Source organism: Jaculus jaculus, chromosome 8 (assembly GCF_020740685.1).
Source record: "Jaculus jaculus isolate mJacJac1 chromosome 8, mJacJac1.mat.Y.cur, whole genome shotgun sequence".
Taxonomy (NCBI): Eukaryota; Metazoa; Chordata; class Mammalia; order Rodentia; family Dipodidae; genus Jaculus; species Jaculus jaculus.
Genome location: NC_059109.1, coordinates 113,208,868 through 113,228,350, shown reverse-complemented (window position 1 = coordinate 113,228,350; position 19,483 = coordinate 113,208,868). Strand labels below are relative to the sequence as shown.

The 19,483-nt window shown below is 48.9% G+C and overlaps 1 protein-coding gene across 1 annotated transcript; it reads left to right on the top strand.

Annotated features, from left to right (window-relative positions):
* The first annotated feature begins 691 nt into the window (after nt 1-691).
* Ahcy (adenosylhomocysteinase) lies at nt 692-19,375 on the top strand. Its single transcript, XM_045157676.1, has 10 exons — nt 692-825; nt 8,613-8,803; nt 10,872-10,947; nt 12,692-12,841; nt 13,562-13,674; nt 14,272-14,479; nt 14,560-14,647; nt 14,740-14,857; nt 16,461-16,655; nt 18,601-19,375. The coding sequence occupies exons 1-10, from the start codon at nt 798-800 to the stop codon at nt 18,730-18,732; spliced, it is 1,299 nt and encodes a 432-aa protein (XP_045013611.1). The 5' UTR covers nt 692-797; the 3' UTR covers nt 18,733-19,375.
* Nucleotides 19,376-19,483: the final 108 nt, after the last annotated feature.

Below are 19,483 nucleotides of genomic sequence, written 5' to 3'. Positions count from 1 at the left end.
ACACCCAACTCTGTAATCTGTGAGGTAGATATCATTTGGTTCATTTTACAGCCGAGGAAACGGAGGCTCAGGGTAATAAATTGGCTGACATTTCGAATTCTGCTTTGTTTTGACATCGGACTCAATGGGTGAACGAATGGACTTTAAAATTTTTTTAAGTTTATTTTTATTTTTATTTGAAAGATAGAGGGAGAGAGAAAGAGGCAGGTAGATAGATACTTAGAGAGAGTGAATGGGAGTGCCAGGGCCTTCAGCCGCTGCAAACGAGCTCCAGACACATGCAACCATCTTGTGCATCTGGCTTACAGGGTACTGGGCAATCAAACCTGGGGTCCTTTGGCTTCACAGGCAAATGTCTTAACCGCTAAGCCATCTCAACAGCCCTTAAAAAATACACACACACACACACACACACACATATATGTATTTTTTTTTTTTATTGGAGAGAGAAAGAGGCAGATGAGTAGATAGATGAGTGAGAGAGGTAGAGAGAACGACTGGTCCTTGGCTCGTTCTCAAGCCTCTCCCTTCCAGACCAGAGCCAGAGGTCGAAAGAGCATGGGATGAAATATGTGTTCTTCTGTACCGGGATCGATGTCCAGCGCCCCACCCCGCCCCACCCCACCCCGCCCCTCCACGGGGCGCTGGGCTCCGCCCCGTAGGCTCAACCCCGGCGGGACTCATGAATATGCAAATGAGGAGATACTTAAAGACGCCGGCGCCACGCGCAGCTCCCTGCCCGCGCTGCCCGGCCCCCTTCGGTGGAGTCTGTCACCCCGTGCGGAAGCGCCGCCAGCATGTCTGAGAAACTACCCTACAAAGTCGGTGAGTTCCGGGATGTGCCGCTTGCCATGGCTAGCTCAGCTCTCGCGGTGGGCTTGTCTGTGGCGACCCGGGGCTTATTCTGTTGGCGGGAGTGGGGGCCAGGGAGAGGGGGGCGGGGGGTGACCCGGGATCCCGTAAGAATCGCAGGCTCCGCGCGCACCGTGGCCGCGCAGGCTTTCTGGGGACTGGAGTCCTCGCTCCGCTGCGAGCTGGCGGTGGGAGGGGGCTGCGGACTACAAGTCCCGGCGTGCCCCGCGACTCCGTGCCCTCACACCGCGCGGGCTGCGAGTCTAGGTCTTGCCGCCGGCGTGCTTCTTCAGCTAGCGCGTGGGAGGGCTGATGCCCAGAGCGTATTTTCGGGTTGATTGGCTCCTGTGGAAATCGGTCCGAGGAGGTCTAGGTCCTGCCTTTTGGCCAGCTAGGTGTAGATCCTGGCGAGGGCCCCTCCGCTTTCTGGGCCTTGTGTAAGGCTAGGGGAGAGCCCTGGAGCTCCCAAGTGCCCGCGAAGAGAGAGGCCTGGAAAACCAGCCCGAGCGCCGTCCAGGTCCGCGAGCACCCGGGGCTTTCGGCCAGCTACTTACAGCCTATGGAATAACCCATCTGGACCGCAGGGACAGTCGTGTAGAGAATCGCGAAGAGCACTGGGACTCGTTAGAAATCCCCTTGCTGTTGTCCCACCGGTGGAAGGCTGATAGCAAACGCGTTCGTTTGAGCGTTTACAGTGGGATGAGAACGGCTTGATAGCTTTTTTCTAGGTCTACCCATTTTTTCTTTTTTCCAAAGTCCTCTAAGGAAGGGGCAATCTTAGTTTTCGGATGGGAATTCCGAGGGACAGAGGTTATTTGCCCACAATTTTAGTCAGGAAGCGATAGGTTAAGATTTGAACTCATGTCTTCCAGCTCTCTGGGCACAACCTTTTCACCAGTCTGTGCACAAGAACACACGTGGGACAACCAAATCAATTTGTTTTTGTTTGTTTATCGAGGTAGAGTCTCAATCTAGTCTAGGCTGACCTGGAATTCACTATGTAGTCTCAGGGTGGCCTCAAACTCATGGCGGTCCTCCTACCTCTGCCTCTTGAGTGCTGGGATTAAAGGCATGTGATACCATGCCTGGCTTTATTTTATTTTATTATTAAGTAGAAACTTTGAATGGATACATCATGTGCTGGTACCATCCTTTCCCCCCTTCCTGCTGCACACTGTACTGAGGGCTTTCCTTAGTGGGATTGCTGGTATGCATCATGGGCTTGTGTGTTATGAATTGTGAGAGCAGCAGTCATTGTGGGGGTGCCAAATGAATTTTTAAATTTAATTTAATTTAATTTGTTCCTGTTTTTCAAGATAGGGTTTGCTGTAGCCCAGGCTAATCTGTAATTCACTATGTAGTCTCAGGGTGGCCTCAAACTAATGGCAGTCCTCCTACCTCTGCCTCCCTAGTGCTGGGATTAAAGGAGTGTGACATCACACCTGGCTCCAAATGAAAATTTTAACGCAACCCTGTTCAGGTTGGGCATAGTGGGACAAAGCTGTAATCCCAGCATTTGGTAAGCTGAAGCAGGAAGATCATTACTTAGAGGTGAGCCTGGGTACTAACACTGAGTTCCAGGCCAACCTGGACAAAATAGGGAGACCCTATCAACGCAAAGTGAAACAACAGAGTTCATGCTGACTAGCTTTTCAAGTAACTTCCAAGATTCCATTAGAGGTGCCGGAGAGATGGCTCAACGGTTAAGCACTTGCCTGCAAAGCCTAAAGACCCAGGTTTAATTCCCCAGAAACCTCAAGCCAGATGCAGTGGCTGGAGGCCCTGGTGCACGCCTATTCTCTCTCTCTCACACAATTAATAAATAAAAAATAAAAAAAGATTCCATTAGATGGAAGACAGGCACTGGTATTATTTATGAAACATAAATAGTACTGGTGGTTGGTTTTATTCTTTTTTTTTCTTTCTCCATGGTTGCCACCCTCATTGTGGTTTCTGTCCTCTTGTTCTGTAGATCAGGTTGTAGCCCACAGGGTGTGTTTTCTTTGCTTGTGTAGCCATGGTTGGCCTTGAACTCAAGTCCCCTTCCTCCCGTGGCCTTCACAGTGTGTGATTATAAGCATGTGTCACCACAGTTTGCCAGGGGGTACTTTTTGTTTATTTGCATTTTTTAAATTTTTTAGATATTTGGTTTTTCGAGGTAAGGTCTCACTCTAGCCCAGGCTGACCTGAAATTCACTATGTAATCTCAGGGTGGCCTCCAAGTCATGGAAGTCCTCCTACCTTTGCCTCCCCAGTGCTGGAATTAAAGGCATGCGCCACCAGACCCAGCTCTCTCTGTTTTGCATTTTTGTTAATCTAGATTTTTTTTTTTTTTTTTTTGAGGTAGGGTCTTACTCTAGCTCAGGCTGACCTGGAATTCACTATGTAGTCTCAGGGTGGCGTTGAACTCAAGGCGATCCTCTTACCTCTGCCTCCGAAGGGCTGGGATTAAAGGCATTCGCCACCACATCCAGCTCATATTTTTTAATATTTTATTTATTTACTTGCATGGGAGAGAAAGAGGCAGATAGAGAGAATGGGTGCACCAGGGCCTCCAGCTGCTGCAAACTTCTGATGCATGCACCACCTCTGCATCTGTCTTTACATGGGTCCTGGGGCATCCAATCTGAGTCATTAGGCTTTGCAGGCAAGTACCTTAACCGCTGAGCCATTCCACCGGCCCTGATTTGCATTTTTTAATTGACAACTTCCATAATTATAGTCAATAGGCCATGATAATTCTCTCCTCTTCCCACTTTGCCCTTCACAAATCTACTCTCCAGTATATACCCTCCTCCTTTCAATTAGTCTTTTATTTTGATATCGTCATCTTTTCCTCCTATTATGAAGGTCTTGTGAAGATAGTGCTAGGCACTGCGAGGTCATGGATAACACCAGTTTCTTTTCTTTTCTTTTGGTTTATTTTTATTTATTTGAGAGTGACAGAGAGAGAGAGAGAGAGAGAGAGAGAGAGAGAGGGGGGGGGAGAGGGAGGGAGGGAGGGAGGGAGGGAGGGAGAATGGGTGTGCCAGGGCCTCTAGCCACTGCAAACAAACTCCGGATGCATGCACCCCCTTGTGCATCTGGCTTACGTGGGTCCTGGGGAATTGAGCCTTGTGCTTCACAGGCAAGTGTTTAACCGCTAAGCCATTTCTCCAGCCCAACACCAGTTTCTATCTGGACAGTTGTATTGTAAGCAGTCCCCCTCCTTTGGCTCTTACATTCTTTCTGCCTCTTCCACAAAGTACCCTAAGCCTTGGAGTGTGTCAGAGGGTTCTTTTCAAAAGAAAAGTCTGGCCTTTGAGTGCTGTCCCCTTTAAAACCTCTAAGTGTGCCACCTCCGGAGGAGTAGTTAGTATCCTGACTCTGCTCTCTCAGTTTGAGTTTGTCTGGTCTGTTTTCTGGTCTTCCAGGGAAGATATATACCAGGTTCTTTTTCATTTTCAGGTTATTTTGAGCACCTGGTGTTAACATCAGGTAACTGGGGAGATCCTTCCAGACTAAGAACTGCTTTTGTGAAAGCCTTGCAGTGGAGAGGTCTGTTTGGCTGAGCAGATAGTGGGGGGAAGAAGGTGAAGACAGGGGAAGCTTATAGGGGTAGGGTCTGAAGGGCAGATGAGGAGGTAGGATTTAATTTTTTTTTCTTGTTTGGATTTTTGAAGCAGAGTCTTACTGTAGCCCAGGGTGACCTGGAACTCACTTTGTTGTCCAGGCCGACTTCAAACTCATAGTGATCCTCTTACCTTAGCCCTCAGAATGCTGGGATCAAAGGCCTGCACCACCACACCTGGCTAGGATTTTTTTTTTTTTTTGCTTTTCAAGGTATTGTCTTGCTCTAGCCCAGGCTGACCTGGAATTCAAATGCTGGGATTAAAGGCATGTTCCACTATGCCTTTAATCTATCTATATTAAAAAGCTCCCTTCAAAGCCGGGCATGGTAGGCATACCTTTAATCCCACCAGAGGCAGTGGTAGGAGGATCGCTATGAGTTCGAGGCCACTCTGAGACTACATAGTGAGTTCCAGGTCAGCCTGAGCTAGAGTGAGACCCTATCTCGAAAAAATAACAACAACAAAAAGGTTCCCTTCAGGCTGTGGAGAGATGGTTTAGGGGTTAAGCCAAAGGACCCAGGTTCCATTCCCCCAGACCCACATAAGCGAGATGCAAGAGATGACACAGGTATCTGGAGTTCATTTGCATTGGCTGGGGACCCTAGCTTGCCTATTCCCTCTAAAATAATAATAATTTTTAAAAGGGACAAAACATAAAACCTTCCTTCTGGGCTTTTGGGGGAGAATGGAAACCGAGGACAGTGCGACTGAAAAGCGGCAGTTTAGTGGAGTGGTGAGTTGTGATTGAATTGCTTATGTATTTGGGATGTTCAGCCAAAGATCTGCAGATGGAGACAGAAATGAAAATGAGAAATCAAGAAATCTTGCAAGCTTTTGGTGGAAGTGCCTAGTTGGATGGTGGTATCACTTCCTAAAATGGGAAAGTGGAGAGTGTGTGGCCAAGGAGCCTTGAGGGCTCAACACTTGATACATTATAACTGAACGGCCACATCAAGATGCTGAGTCAGCAGTTGGATTGTGTGATTCTCAAGTTCCCAGGAGAAGTTTGGTCTGGAATTAAATTCATGAGATTCATTATTGTACAGAGATTAAGAGAAGGTATTCCAAACCACATGAATTGGATGAGTTCATTTGGCAAAAGTTGGAGAAGAGAGAATGGATTCCTGAGGGCTCTCATTAGTCTGCAAGATGAAGAGGAGCCAGGAAGGTAGGAGGAAAAGCACAGAAGCCAAGAAACAAAAGGGTTTTGGAAATGAAGGAATTATTACACTGGCATCCTCGCTGTTAGGGGAAGCATGAACACAGGTAATTAACCTGATGTTCAGTTACCCAAATACTTGAGGGATTTGGCTAAATTCTGAACCCCTGGAGAAGAACAGTTTCAGTGGAATGGTCAGATCCTGAAGGAGGTAAGAATTTAGGGGATCCAGGGCAGCTCATCTGTTGTAACAGAAAAGAATGCCTGAGCCAGGTGTAGTGGTGCACACCTTTAATCCCAGCACTCTGGGAGGCAGAGGTAGGAGGATCGCCATAAGTTTGAGGCTGCCCTGAGACCACATAGTGGATTCCATCCAGGTCAGCCTGAGCTAGAGTGAGACCCTATATTGAAAAATCCAAAAATAAAAAAGAATGCCTGGTGCCTAGTGGTTTTTTTTTTTTCCAAGGTAGGGTTCACTGTAGCTCAGGCTGGCCTGGAATTCACTGTATAGTCTCAGGGAGACCTCGAACTCTGGGCGATCCTCCTACCTTTGCCTCCCAAGTGCTGGGATTAAAGGTGTGTGCCACCACGGCCAGCTTGGTGTTTTTTTTTAAAATTATTTATTTATTATTTATTTATTTGAGAGTGACAAAGAGGCAGAGAGAGAGAGAGAATGGGTGCGCCAGGGCCTCCAGCCACTGTAAAAGAACTCTAGACGCGTGCGCCTCCATGTACATCTGGCTAATGTGATTTAACTCTGATAACTCTGATTTGGGGGTACTGTAGCATTCTCATGTAGCTTCCATTCTGATCTTGGGGGTGAGGGGTTGGTACTTTAAACATCTTTGAGATCAGCCCCTCCCCCTTTTTGTTTTGTGAGCTACAAGTTAGCCATGCACAGGGTTCATTTATTTATTTATTTATTTATTTGGGTTTTTTGAGGTAGGGTCCCACTCTAGCTCAGGCTGACCTGAAATTTCACTATGTAGTCTCAGGGTGGCCTTGAACTCCTACCTCTGCCTCCTAAATGCTGGGATTAAAGGTGTGTGCCAACATGCCTAGTTAGGGTTCATTTATTGATGTCTCCCAGCTCACAGTCAGTGAGCTTCTCCACAGAGCACTTCATCTTGTCCACTTGTGCCCATGAGGCCTTTGCGTGTTCCTGCAGCACCAGCAGCCTAGTGAGCATGCTCCGCAACAGATGGCTGCAGGACTTGGGATCTAGACCCATACAGCAAAATTGATGACCACATGTCTCTGCCTTCTCCCTGCCTCTGGAAGGGCAGATGTGAAAACTGGAGGGGAGAGGGGATGAAGACAATTTCCTTTATATATATATATTTCCAGGGGGATAGAGAGAGAGAGAGAATGAGAATGGCCAGGGTTACTAGCCTCTACAAATGAACTCCAGATACATATGCCACTTTGTGCATCTGGCTTTACCTTGGTACTGAGGAATGGAACCAAGTCCGTAACCTTTGCAGGCTGGCGCCTTTAGTCACTGAGCTATCTTGCCAGCCTGCCATTTCTTTCTTTCTTTTTTTTTTTCTGAGGTAGGGTCTTGCTCTAGCCCAGGTTGACCTGGAATTCATTCACTATGTAGTCTCAGACTGGCCTCAAAGTCATAGCAATCCTTCTGCCTCCCGAGTGCTGGGACTACAGGCGTGTGCCACTATGCCTGGCTCTTCGTTTTTTATTTATAGATTTAAAAAAAATATTTTATTTTTATTTATTTATTTGAGAGAGGGAAAGAGGCAGAGTGGAGGGGGGGAGAAAATGGGCGTGCCAGGGCTTCTAGCCACTGCAAATGAACTCCAGATGCATGTGCCACCTTGTGCATCTGGCTTACTAGGGTCCTTTGGCTATGCAGGCAAGCACCTTAACAGCTAAGCCATCTCTCCAGCCCTATTTATGTTTTTTTTTTTTAATTTTATTTACTTATCTGAAAGAGATAGAGAAAAAAGTGGATAGAAAGAGAACGGGCACAACAGGGCCTCTAGCCACTGCAAACAAACTCCAGATGCACGTGCCATCTCTTACATCTAGCATCATGTGGGTACTGGGGAATCAAACTTGGGTTCTTAGGCTTTGCAGGCAAGCACCTTAACTGCTGAGCAATCTCTCCAGCCCCATTTATAGTTTTTTAAAATTTAATTTAATTTTTATTTATTTGAGAGAGAGAGAGAGAGAATGGGCATGCCAGGGCCTCCATCCACTGCAAATGAACTCCAGATGCATGTGCCACCTTGTGCATCTGGCTTATGTGGGGTCTGGGGAACCGAACCTGGGTCCTTTGGCTTAACAGGCAAGTGCCTTAACGGCTAGGCCATCCCTCCAGCCATTTATAGATTTTTGGTTTTTTTTGGATGGGGGAGGAGTGGAAGAGGGAGTGTGTACATGTGTATATAGGTGTGTGTGGAGACCAGAGACTAACATGAGGTGGTATCTTTTTGAATTTTGCTTCACCTTTGTCATTGTCTCCTCCCTTCCTTCCTTCCTTCCTTCCTTCCTTCCTTCCTTCCTTCCTTCCTTCCTTCCTTCCTTCTTTTCTTCCCTCCCTCTCTTCCTTTCTTCCTTACTTCTTTCTCCCCCCCCCCCTTCCTTTCTTCTGTCCTTCCTTGGAGACAGACTCTCTCACTGAAGCTGGGGCTCACCCTTTACACTAGACTAGCTAGTCAGCCAGGCCCAGGGATTTTCCTGTTGCCACCTGCCAGTCCTGGGATTACCGGCACACACTGCACACCAGGCTTCATGTGTGTGCTGGGGAGTCTTCATTCAGGTGCTCGTGCTTGTACGGCCACTGGCTCGTCTTCCCAGCCCCTGAGTTGCCTTTTTAGACTGCCCGGTTTCTACATACACATAATGAAAGAGTGACAGAATGCCCAGCCCAAGGGCTTTGAGTCCACACTTGGATCAGATCAGTGCACAGTGACTCTGCTTGCTGGTGTTCAGGAGTGGCTCAGGGCACTCTCCCCATCTTGTTCCTGCAGCGGACATCGGCCTGGCCGACTGGGGACGAAAGGCCTTGAACATCGCAGAGAATGAGATGCCAGGCTTGATGCGCATGCGCGAGCTGTACTCGGCCTCCAAGCCGCTGAAAGGTGCCCGCATCGCGGGCTGCCTGCACATGACCGTGGAGACTGCTGTCCTCATTGAGACGCTCGTTGCCCTGGGCGCGGAGGTGAGGCTCACAGCTGTGTGACTCTGGCAAGTCCTGTGCCCTCTGCAGTCTGCCAGGGAAGTAGACAGTGGTGGGGTGGGTGGGGAGACCTCCTGCTAGCAGGGCCTCTTGTCCCTGTCACACGGGTTCGCTCTCCATTTCCCAGTGCAGATGTTGTTTTAAATGCTGTCTCCTTGCTTCGGAAGATTGCTTTTTTTTTTTTTTTTTTTTGAGAGAGGGGTCAGGAGAGAAGGAGAAAGAGGCAGCTAGAGAATGGGCGTTCAGGGCCTCCAGCCACTGCACACAAACTCCAGATGCAAGTGCCACCTTGTGCATCTGGCTTACATGGGTCCTGGGGAGTTGAACCTGGGTCCTTTGGGTTTGCAGGCAAATGCCTTAAAGGCTAAGCCATCTCTCCAGCCTGGAAGATAGCTTTTTTGTTTTCAAGTTTTAGTTTTCAAGTTAGGGTCTCACTCTAGCCCAGGCTGACCTGGAATCTACTATGTAGTCTGAGGCTGGCCTTGAACTCACAGCAATCCTCCTGCCTTTGCCTCCCAAGTGCTGGGATTAAAGTGTACGCCACTATGCCTGGCTTAAAATTTTTTTAATTTATTTATTTATTAGAGAGAGGGAGAGAATGGGTGCACCAGGGCCTCTAGCCACTGCAAATGAAATCCAGATGCATGCACCCCCATGTGCATCTGGCTTACATGGGTACTAGGGAATAGAACCGGGGCCCTTAGGCTTCTCAGGCAAGTGCCTTAACTGCTAAGCTATCTTTCTAGTTCTTTCTTATTTTTATTTTATTTATTTATTTTATTTTTTATTTTTTTGGTTTTTCAAGGTAGGGTCTCACTCTGGTCCAGGCTGACCTGGAATTAACTCTGTAGTCTCAGGGTGGCCTTGAACTCACGGCGATCCTCCTACCTCTGCCTCCCGAGTGCTGGGATTAAAGGCGTGCGCCACCACGCCCGGCTTATTTTTATTTTTTAAAATATTATTTAGTTATTTATTTAAGAGAGAGAACAGGCATGCCAGGGCCTCCAGCCACTGCAGACAAACTCCAGATGCATGTGCCACCTTGTGCATCTGGCTTATGTAGGTCCTGGGGAACCGAACCTGGGCCTTTGGCTTTGTTGGCAAACGCCTGAACTGCTAAACCATCTCTCCAGCCCAAGAGTGGTTTGTTTAAAAACCTGAATGGTGGGGCTAGAGAGATGGCTCAGTGGTTAAAAGACCATGCCACTTGGGCATGAAAATATGGGAGGGTCTGAGGCCACTTGAGTTTGAATTCCTAGAGCCCCCCATAAAAAGCAGGAAGAGCTGGGCGTGGTGGCACACACTTTTAATCCCCAGCACTTGGGAGGCCAATGTAGGAGGATTGTTGTGAATTTGAGGCCAGCCTGGGCTAGAGTGAGTTCCTACCTCAGAAAAACAAACGAAAAAGCAAGCATGGCCACACACATCTGAACGCCAGGCTGTGAAGGCCTCGAGCTGAGAACTGTTGGAGCATGCTGTCTCAAAAAAATGCAGCTGCTGGGCTGGTGAGATGGCTTAGCGGTTAAGCGCTTGCCTGTGAAGCCTAAGGACCCCAGTTCGAGGCTCGGTTCCCCAGGTCCCACGTTAGCCAGATGCACAAGGGGGTGCACACGTCTGGAGTTCGTTTGCAGAGGCTGGAAGCCCTGGCGCGCCCATTCTCTCTCTCTCTCTCCCTCTATCTTTCTCTCTGTGTCTGTCGCTCTCAAAAAAAAAAAAAAAAAAAAAATTAAAAAAAAAATGCAGCTGCTCTGTGTGGAGACAGTGTGCAATAGAGTGTACCTGAAGTCCTCCTCTGGCCTCTGTGCATGCATCTGTGCACATATGCTCACACACCATACCACATAACATGTATGTACACACATACACTTGTGCGTGCACACATGCAAAATGAAGAAACTTTGGTCTCTTTTCACTGCTATAGCTTCTGTGCCCTCCTCCTGAATGCCCAGCCTTTTACTCTTGGCGGCAGGGCCTTTTCTCTTTCTGTTCATGACCCTGGTGCTTTCTAGCCGCCAGTGACCAACAGTCTTGTTTTCTTGGCCTTTCTTAGGTACGGTGGTCCAGCTGCAACATCTTCTCTACACAGGACCATGCAGCAGCCGCCATTGCCAAGGCCGGCATTCCAGGTGAGCCCGCTTTCTTTGTGCGTCATGTGGGAATGAATGAAGAGGGTCTGCTTTTCCTTGTTGGTGTCACTGACTGCCATAGTGACAAGCTTCTGTATGTTGGCTGGAAGACTTTATTTGGTCCAGGTACTCAGGGAAGAGCTACTTTGTCCCTTCATCTAAAATGCTATGGAAGATGCTTATTGACTCATCTTTTGTTGTTGATGTTGTTTTGTTTTGTTTTTTGAGGTAAGGTTTCCCTCTAGCCCAGGCTGACCTGGAACTCACTCTGTAGTCCCAGGCTGGCCTCAAACTCACGGGTATCCTCCTACCGCTGCCTCCCAAGTGCTGGGATTAAAGACATGAACTTTACTGACTCATCTTAAACCACATGACCAAGGAAGGGCAGCATCTTATGATTGGGAGATGCATAATGTAGAGGAGGGTAAAGTTGATTAAAGGAAGGATGTGGGTCATTTTCTAAGAACTGTGGAGGATAAGGCAGAACAAGATTCCCCGAAGTCCACTGACCGAGGATTGGTAGTCAAGGGCGCTGGGGGAATACCAAAGCTACAGAGGGAGAGCTTTCTCTTGTAGTGCTGGAGAAGGGTGCATGTCTGCGCGGGCTGAGGGAGGGAGTTATTCAGTATGGTGGTGATTGAACAGGACATTCGAGGTTCCTTCTAATCGGCATAGGTAGAGTGGCTCCTCCACAGCCCGCCCAAGGCTGAATGGGCATGTCCCCCACTTCTCCCCTAGGCTGGACTCTGTCCTCTTTTGGAGGAGACTCTTTCCTAGACCATTATCTTCTCCAGTGGAGGGGGCAGCTGACTCTGTTTGGCCCATGTCCTTTGCTCACAGGAGGTTCCTGTGAGTTATACATCTGTGCCCAGTCATACCACACGATGGGAGGAGCACCAGCTGGCAGTCAGTAGCCTTTGGTTCTGGTGCCAACTCTGGAATGTCATGCTAGGTGACATATCTTAATAGCTCTTGAGGTTTCTGTACATACTGATAACACCTGCCTCACAAAGTTTCCATGAGGAAAATGAAAAGTAGCCTGAAGTACTCACAGAAGTGTCTAAAATAGACAAAAGCTTCATCCATAGTAGTTGCTATTCATAAACTTTTGCCAGACATCACCAGGAACTACCCACCACAGAACCCTGGATCGGGTGGGATGATCCACTGAGGAGGAGGAACTCCTGCTGTGAGTGGGAGGTCTGATACAGGCGGTTGCTGTCCTCCTGGGAGCCTAGGCAGGAGGGGATATGACAGGAAATCATGCCAGGCATGGTGGCACACACCTTTAATCCCAGCACTCGAAAGGCAGAGACAGGGGGATTGTTGAGAGCTCAAGGCCAGCCTGGGACTACAGAGTGAGTTCCAGGTCAACCTGGGCTTAAAGCAAGACCCCTCAACACCCCCCCCCCCAAAAAAGAAAATCATTATTACTAGATCTGTGTATCTAGGCTTGTTCTTAGCTGGTGTTTCATTCAAATCATACTATTGTGAGACCATTTATTTACATAAGAGGGAATCAAGACTGAGAGAGGTGAAATGAATTGTTCAAGGTTATACCTGGTAAGTTCCGCACCAGGATTTGAGATCTTTCTGGTTCTCAATTGTGCTGCGGTTTTCACTGCTTTATTCTTGGAAGGGCTGGCTATGTCTCTAGAGGTGGGAATTAGAAAGGATCTGCCAAGTTCTCTGGAGGTGGGGGAGACGAGGCCCTCATTGCCCCCCCCCCATTCTTTCTCTCCAGTGTATGCCTGGAAGGGTGAGACGGATGAGGAGTACCTGTGGTGCATTGAGCAGACACTGTACTTTAAGGATGGCCCCCTCAACATGATTCTGGATGATGGTGGTGACCTCACTAACCTCATCCACACCAAGTATCCTCAGCTTCTGTCAGGTGAGCACAGTGGAGCAAGTAGACTGGGTTAGGTGCTGGTGGCCTGGATGGGGCCTGCTGGTGCTCCTTCACGTGAGGCGGAAGGCCTGCAGAGCTCCCTGCGTCTGTGTGGTGCTCGAGGATAAGGGGTTCCCGAGGCTTTCTGGGTCTGGCCTGCTGACTTGTGACGATGTGAGGCTAGGGTGGCTGGGGGAGGCCAACGTAGGACCGGGCCTGCGAACAGCTGCAGAGGAGCCAGCTTCATTGAAAGCCTGGTGGGGAGGAGAGTTGTCTAGAAGTGGGCTATGGATAGTGCAGACACCCCGAAGCAGGTAATAGGAAAGCAGCATGGCTGTCAGGAATGAAGGGAGCTATAGTAAAGGCCAGATGTGGCCTAAATGTGCCAAGAGAAGTAACCAGAAGTTCTGGACTAGGTTTCTCTGAAAGTATACATTCTAACGATGGCTGCTGTTTGCCACATGAAAGACGGTAACCTGGGTGAGAAATACGGGGTCAGGGAGTAGGGCAGTAGCAGCAGAAATGGAGAAGCTGGACGGTGTTGGGAAGTGGGATCTTTAGGCTTGGTGATGGTGGCAGGTGATACCACCTTCTGCTGGCCTGGGTGCTTGGGGGTGCCATCAGTTCCAGAAATGGGAACCCAGAAGGAGGGATGGCATTAGGGAGGGAGTGATGAGAAGGACGCTGGATGTGGCCCCAACACTCACCCTGCCTGTCACTCAGGCATCCGAGGCATCTCTGAGGAGACCACGACAGGGGTCCACAACCTGTACAAGATGATGGCCAACGGGGTACTGAAGGTGCCTGCTATCAACGTCAACGATTCTGTCACCAAGGTGAGCCCTCGGAGTGGTGTCAGCTCTAGCTGTTGGCTCGCAGTGCAGCTTAAGAGTAGGATATTAGCCAGGTGTGGTGGCACACGCCGTTAATCCCAGCACTCAGGAGGCAGAGGTACGAGGATCACCGTGAGTTCAAGGTCACCCTGAGACTATATAGTGAATTCCAGGTCATCCTGGGCTAGAGTGAGACCTTACCTTGAAAAACCAAACAGAAAGAGAGAGAGAGAGAGAATAGGATATATTCAGAAAGCTATGGGCTTGGCACATCTTCTGGGGGGCACAGGGGCAGGAGATTGATGGTAGTGAGTACAGTAAAGTGAGCCATAGCTGTGCTTTGGGACCATTGTGGCTTTGATTGTCAGGAGCTTTAAATTCAGTGACCCAGCCACCTTCCCTGGTTGTTGATCCCCAGGGTGTTTTCTGGACTGGTGGAGAACAAATAGGGAGAAGGCCTTTGAGCTGGTCAGCGTGAGGACATATGGGGAGGGGTCCCAGAAGGGGGATCCGCCCAGGCTGGAATGCTGTGGGACATTCTGGGGCCTGGCCCCAGGGCCTTGTCTGCCCCCATCGTCCCGTTGCCCCTTCTCCTTTCAGAGCAAGTTTGACAACCTCTATGGCTGCCGGGAGTCACTCATAGATGGCATCAAACGGGCCACAGACGTGATGATTGCGGGCAAGGTGGCAGTGGTAGCAGGCTATGGAGACGTGGGCAAGGGCTGTGCCCAGGCCCTGAGGGGTTTTGGGGCCCGAGTCATCATCACCGAGATTGACCCCATCAATGCACTGCAGGCTGCCATGGAGGGTACGCTAGGGTGAGGGTTGGCTTGTCAGCCACTGGGGCCTGAGGCAACCCTAGATAACCCACGGTCACTGTCCGTACAGGCTATGAGGTGACCACCATGGATGAGGCCTGTAAGGAGGGAAACATCTTTGTCACCACCACGGGCTGTGTTGATATCATCCTTGGCCGGTAGGTTTCAGGTGGGCGTCGTAGCAAATGAAGGGCGGGGACAGGCTTGGGACTGTTCTGATGGTCTCTCATGGGTTTGGACTCGCTCATAGGCACTTTGAACAGATGAAAGATGATGCCATCGTGTGCAACATTGGACACTTTGACGTGGAGATTGACGTAAAGTGGCTCGATGAGAACGCTGTGGAGAAGGTGAACATCAAGCCGCAGGTGAGAAGCCCCGGGCCTGACAGCAGGGTGAGCGGTGGAGGGCTGAGGAAGCGCCTGCGTATGGGCAGCCCGCTACTGAAGTCGGTGGAACCTAGACGTGGGATGCACGGTAAAAATCCTGGTTGCAGAGCTTGCCTTGATCCTGAGGGCAGCTGGAGTCGTGAAGGTATTAGGCAGGGAAGCCAAATGTGGCGGTGCTGGCTGCTTCAGAAAGAGCATTTATTCCTCTGTGTGAAGTGTTGGAAACAGTGGCAGATGGAGTGTGTTCTCATAGCCTGACAGGGATGATGGTGGTCTCTAGCTGTGGAGTGTGGGCTGAACGGGTGTGGGGTCAGGACTGGGGAGGAATTGAGAAAGATACGGGGTTTACAGCTAGAATAGCTCGGTGAAAAGCAGGCCACTGATGGCCTGAAGAAAGGACAACTTTGTAGCAGGGCACTGAGAAAGGAGTTCATATTTGAGGGAGAGAATGGGCGCGCCAGGGCCCCTAGCCACTGCAAATGAACTCCGGATATGTGTGGCCCCTTGTGCATCTGACTTACATGGGTCCTGGGGAATCGAACCTGGCTTTGGCTTTGTAAGCAAGTGCCTTAACAGCTAAGCCATCTCTCTAGCCCCTGTTTTCTTTTTCTTTTCTTTTCTTTTTTTTTTTTTTTTTAGGTTCCAGGCTGACCTGCAATTCACTATGTAGTCTCAGGGTGGCCTTGAATTTATGGCAATCCTCCTACCTCTGCCTCCCTAAGTGCTGGGATTAACGGCATGTGCCACCACACCTGGCTATTTCTTTCTTTTCTTTATTGGTTTTTTGAGGTAGGGTCTCGTTCTAGTGCAGGCTGACCTGGAATTTACTATGTAGTCTCAGTGTGACCTCAAACTCACAGTGACCCTCCTACCTCAGCTTCCCAAGTGCTGGGATTAAAGGTATTTGCCACCATGCTTGGGTTTGTGGAATTTTATTTGGGTCATATTTATTTCTTTTATTGCCTCTTTATTAAAGTTACATTTATGGAAGACATTTGGGTTTTGTGTGTCAAGAGCTTTCAGTTTACGCAAGCTCTTTTTCCTTGTGGAGCTGGGGCTGGGGCTGGAGCTCATAGCTTCCCACGTGCTAGGGAAGCATGGTCCTTCACTGAGCCCCGTTCTCAGCTTCGGCATTCAAATTTGTAATGGTGATTGAGAGCATGGAATTTGTTTTTAGATCTTCCAGGCTTAGATTGCAGCTACTTAGTGTGTGGCTCTCTGGAAGAGTGACTGAACTCTGTGAACTTGTTTGTGAGATGGGGTGAACACACTACTTAAGTCATAGGCATTTTAGGATTATATGTGACATATATGTAATGGACTCAGTACAGGATATGTGTCAATAATAGTAACAATGCTGGCTGCTATGTATTGAATACCTAGTGTGTGTTGAGTGCTTTACAGGGGGGAGTTCTTTAAATTCTTACAGGAAATATGTGAGGTAATTGGCTTTTTATTGTGTGTGCTAGCTCTATGAAGAGGTTATTCCGGGTCATCCCAAGCCCCTTGTGGGCAGGGTGGGAGGCAAGTATAGACTGGGCAGTGCCCCACCTGCCCTCACTGCTGCCCTGGGGACTTTCAGGTGGACCGCTACAGACTAAAGAATGGGCACCGCATCATCCTTCTGGCTGAGGGCCGGCTGGTCAACCTGGGTTGTGCCATGGGCCACCCGAGCTTCGTGATGAGCAACTCCTTCACCAACCAGGTGATGGCACAGATTGAGCTGTGGACCCACCCAGACAAATACTCTGTTGGAGTTCACTTCCTGCCCAAGAAGGTAAGCTCTTGACTCTGCCTCAGGACTCTCCATGCAGGCTTGGTGGGGCTCATGAAGTACTTGTCCTTCCGCCCTCCTAGAGGTCCTCACAGAGTTTCTCCACATTGGCAGAAGAGGGAATGGGAGGACGGTGATTTCCTGGAACACGCCCAGAGTGGTAGGACTAGGCAGTGAGAAGAGCATGGGCATTGGTTTGCATCTCAGCCTCCCCACTTAGAGACTATGTGACCCCCCAAACTCTCTCTTCATTTCCTCATGAGCAGTAGTACGTCCTTAAGGATTATGAGGATCTCCTTAAATCAGGGTCACAGACTCCCATGTGTACAGGGACTGGATAGGTAAATGATGAAGCAGGGTGGGGGAATTGAAAAGCTGAACAGCACTTACTTTGGGTAAAGGGGTGTCTGTCACTTAGTTGTTGCCACCCCAGAGCCCAGCTCCATTGGCCGTTGGAGCTACTAAGCATTGAGAACACATGCTGTCTAACCAGGCTGCTAACCATATGTCACACTGCCAGGCCGCACACAGGGATGGTTCAGTATGCTGTGGGACTAGGAGGCCTTCACCCTGCCTTTACCTGCACCTAGCCTGAGCCCACTATACTTTGTCTAGGCTCTAGTTTCTCCATCTGTACAACATAAGGCTAAGCCTGATCTTCCACTTCTGAGAGCTGTTGGTGAAGCTTTGTGGGCTGGGCTACAGTTAAGCATCATGCCATCATGTGGCAGAACTTAGGGCCCTAAAGGTAGAAGGGGGCCCCACCCAGAGCCAGAAGAAAGGAAGAGCCTTCTCTAAGTGCAGTCCAGTAGCCTGTTCAGCTCATCTGATCTGAAGTAGAGGTTTCCTTGTCCAACTTGATCTCTTCCAATCTGCCCTGGAGGATCATTACTTCATGCTTTGAGACATATTTAGGGGATAGACCTTGACTTTGTCATTAGCCAGCTGTGTGGCCTTAGCCTAATCTTTCCCCCTTTTTAATTTTTTTGTTTTGTTTTGTTTTTCGTGGTAGGGTCTCACACTAGTCCAGGCTGACCTGGAATTCAATATTTATTTAGTCTCAGGCTGCCCTTGAACTCACAGCAATCCTTCTACCTCCACCTCCCAAGTGTTGGAGTTAAAGGCATGCACCACCATGCCCAGTTACCACTCTTTTTTGCATGACAGGTTCTCAGAATAGCTTGGGGTTCACTGTGTATCTTATCTTAACCTTCAGCTCACTGCAATCCTGCCTTAGCCTCTCAAGTGATGAGATTATAGGCGTGAGTCACCACACCTGCCTCATTCTATGATTCTAGTCCATCGCCTTAACCACTTGGTCACAACTACAGCTGTTCATTCTACTTTTCTGAGCCGTGATTTCTTTATTTGTAAAGGGGAGGATGGTATTTTTTATTAGATATATATTGTTTACTTGTCAGACTTGCTAACAGTGAACCAAGGCTATCTTTCCTTATTATGTAGGGAATCTGAGGGTCCCTGCCTGGGCCCTAGACCACTTCCAAAGAAGCATTTTGGTTAACTGCTTTAGTTGGAGCGTAATTGGTGAACCTAGCAGGGCTATTTGTCTGGGAGAATATGATATGATTCCCTCAAGAATGGGGAGCTGCACAGCCGGGCGTGGTGGCGCACGCCTTTAATCCCAGCACTCGGGAGGCAGAGGTAGGAGGATTGCCATGAGTTCAAGGCCACCCTGAGATGACAGAGTTAATTTCAGGTCAGCCTGGACCAGAGTGAGACCCTACCTCAAAAAACCAAAAAAAAAAGAATGGGGAGCTGGGCAGCTGAGACAACACACCCACCGAGGCTTGCTTGAGAATAGAATGAGGTGCAATGAGGGTAATGTACACACCAGCACCTTAATAGAGCAGCTTCTCTGTTGGTGCTGGATGCACGTTAGGGTCCCAGAGCATGGCGCTGATTCCAATTTTCCCTTGTTTCTCCCCAGCTGGATGAGGCAGTGGCTGAAGCCCACCTGGGCAAGCTGAATGTGAAGTTGACCAAGCTGACGGAGAAGCAGGCCCAGTACCTGGGCATGTCCCGTGATGGCCCCTTCAAGCCTGATCACTACCGCTACTAGAGCTGTGACTGCCCCTCTCCTTCCAGCTGCCATCCTGGTCCAGACTCCACCCCTTTGCCTCAAGAGCAAATGGCACCAACTTTGCAGTTGCTTTGTCAGTGTCCCCCATTGAGACTCTGGGCTGGTCACTTAGTCTTTGGCCTGTATTTATTAACCCTCATGGGTCCAGATATGTTGAGGGGAAGTGAGAGGCTTCAGTGAAGGTGGTGGTACAAAAGAGCCATCCACAGGGGGACCATGGGCTCAGGAACCTTGGAAGGGGTGGTCACAGGCCCGTGCACTTACCATCCAGCTCCTCTCTTGGTTTTTAGATCCATTTGTAGTCTTACAGATTGACTGTTTCTCAGTCTCTAAGACATGAGGTGTTCTTTCAAAAGGCAGAGAACTGATGGAATTTGGATGGTCCCGAGAGCTTGCCTTATTTAGCACTAAGCCTTTTCTTAAACCTCAGAACACAGCGGTTAGACTAGAATGTTAAGGGATAACCAAGAAATGATAACAGAATTAATTGACAGCCAGAGGTTAAGAGGGGCCAGAGAAACGAATGGACAAAGATCTGCCATCACTTTGTAATGATTAATTTGTTCATGTGATGTTTGGAATGCAGGAAGGTAGATGAATAAAATATTTGGTGCCTAAAGAATTTTTGACTTTTATTATATATATGTATATATATTATTTATATTCCCACCATTAATTTTTTTTTGTCCTTTTTTTGGGGGGTAGGCTGATCTGGAATTCACCATGTAGT

Coding starts and splice junctions, on each gene's coding strand:
- Ahcy (XM_045157676.1), top strand. CDS start 798: ATGTCTGAGAAACTACCCTACAAAGTCG. Junction 826..8,612: donor GAAACTACCCTACAAAGTCG/GTGAGTTCCGGG, acceptor TTGTTCCTGCAG/CGGACATCGGCCTGGCCGAC. Junction 12,842..13,561: donor GTATCCTCAGCTTCTGTCAG/GTGAGCACAGTG, acceptor CCTGTCACTCAG/GCATCCGAGGCATCTCTGAG.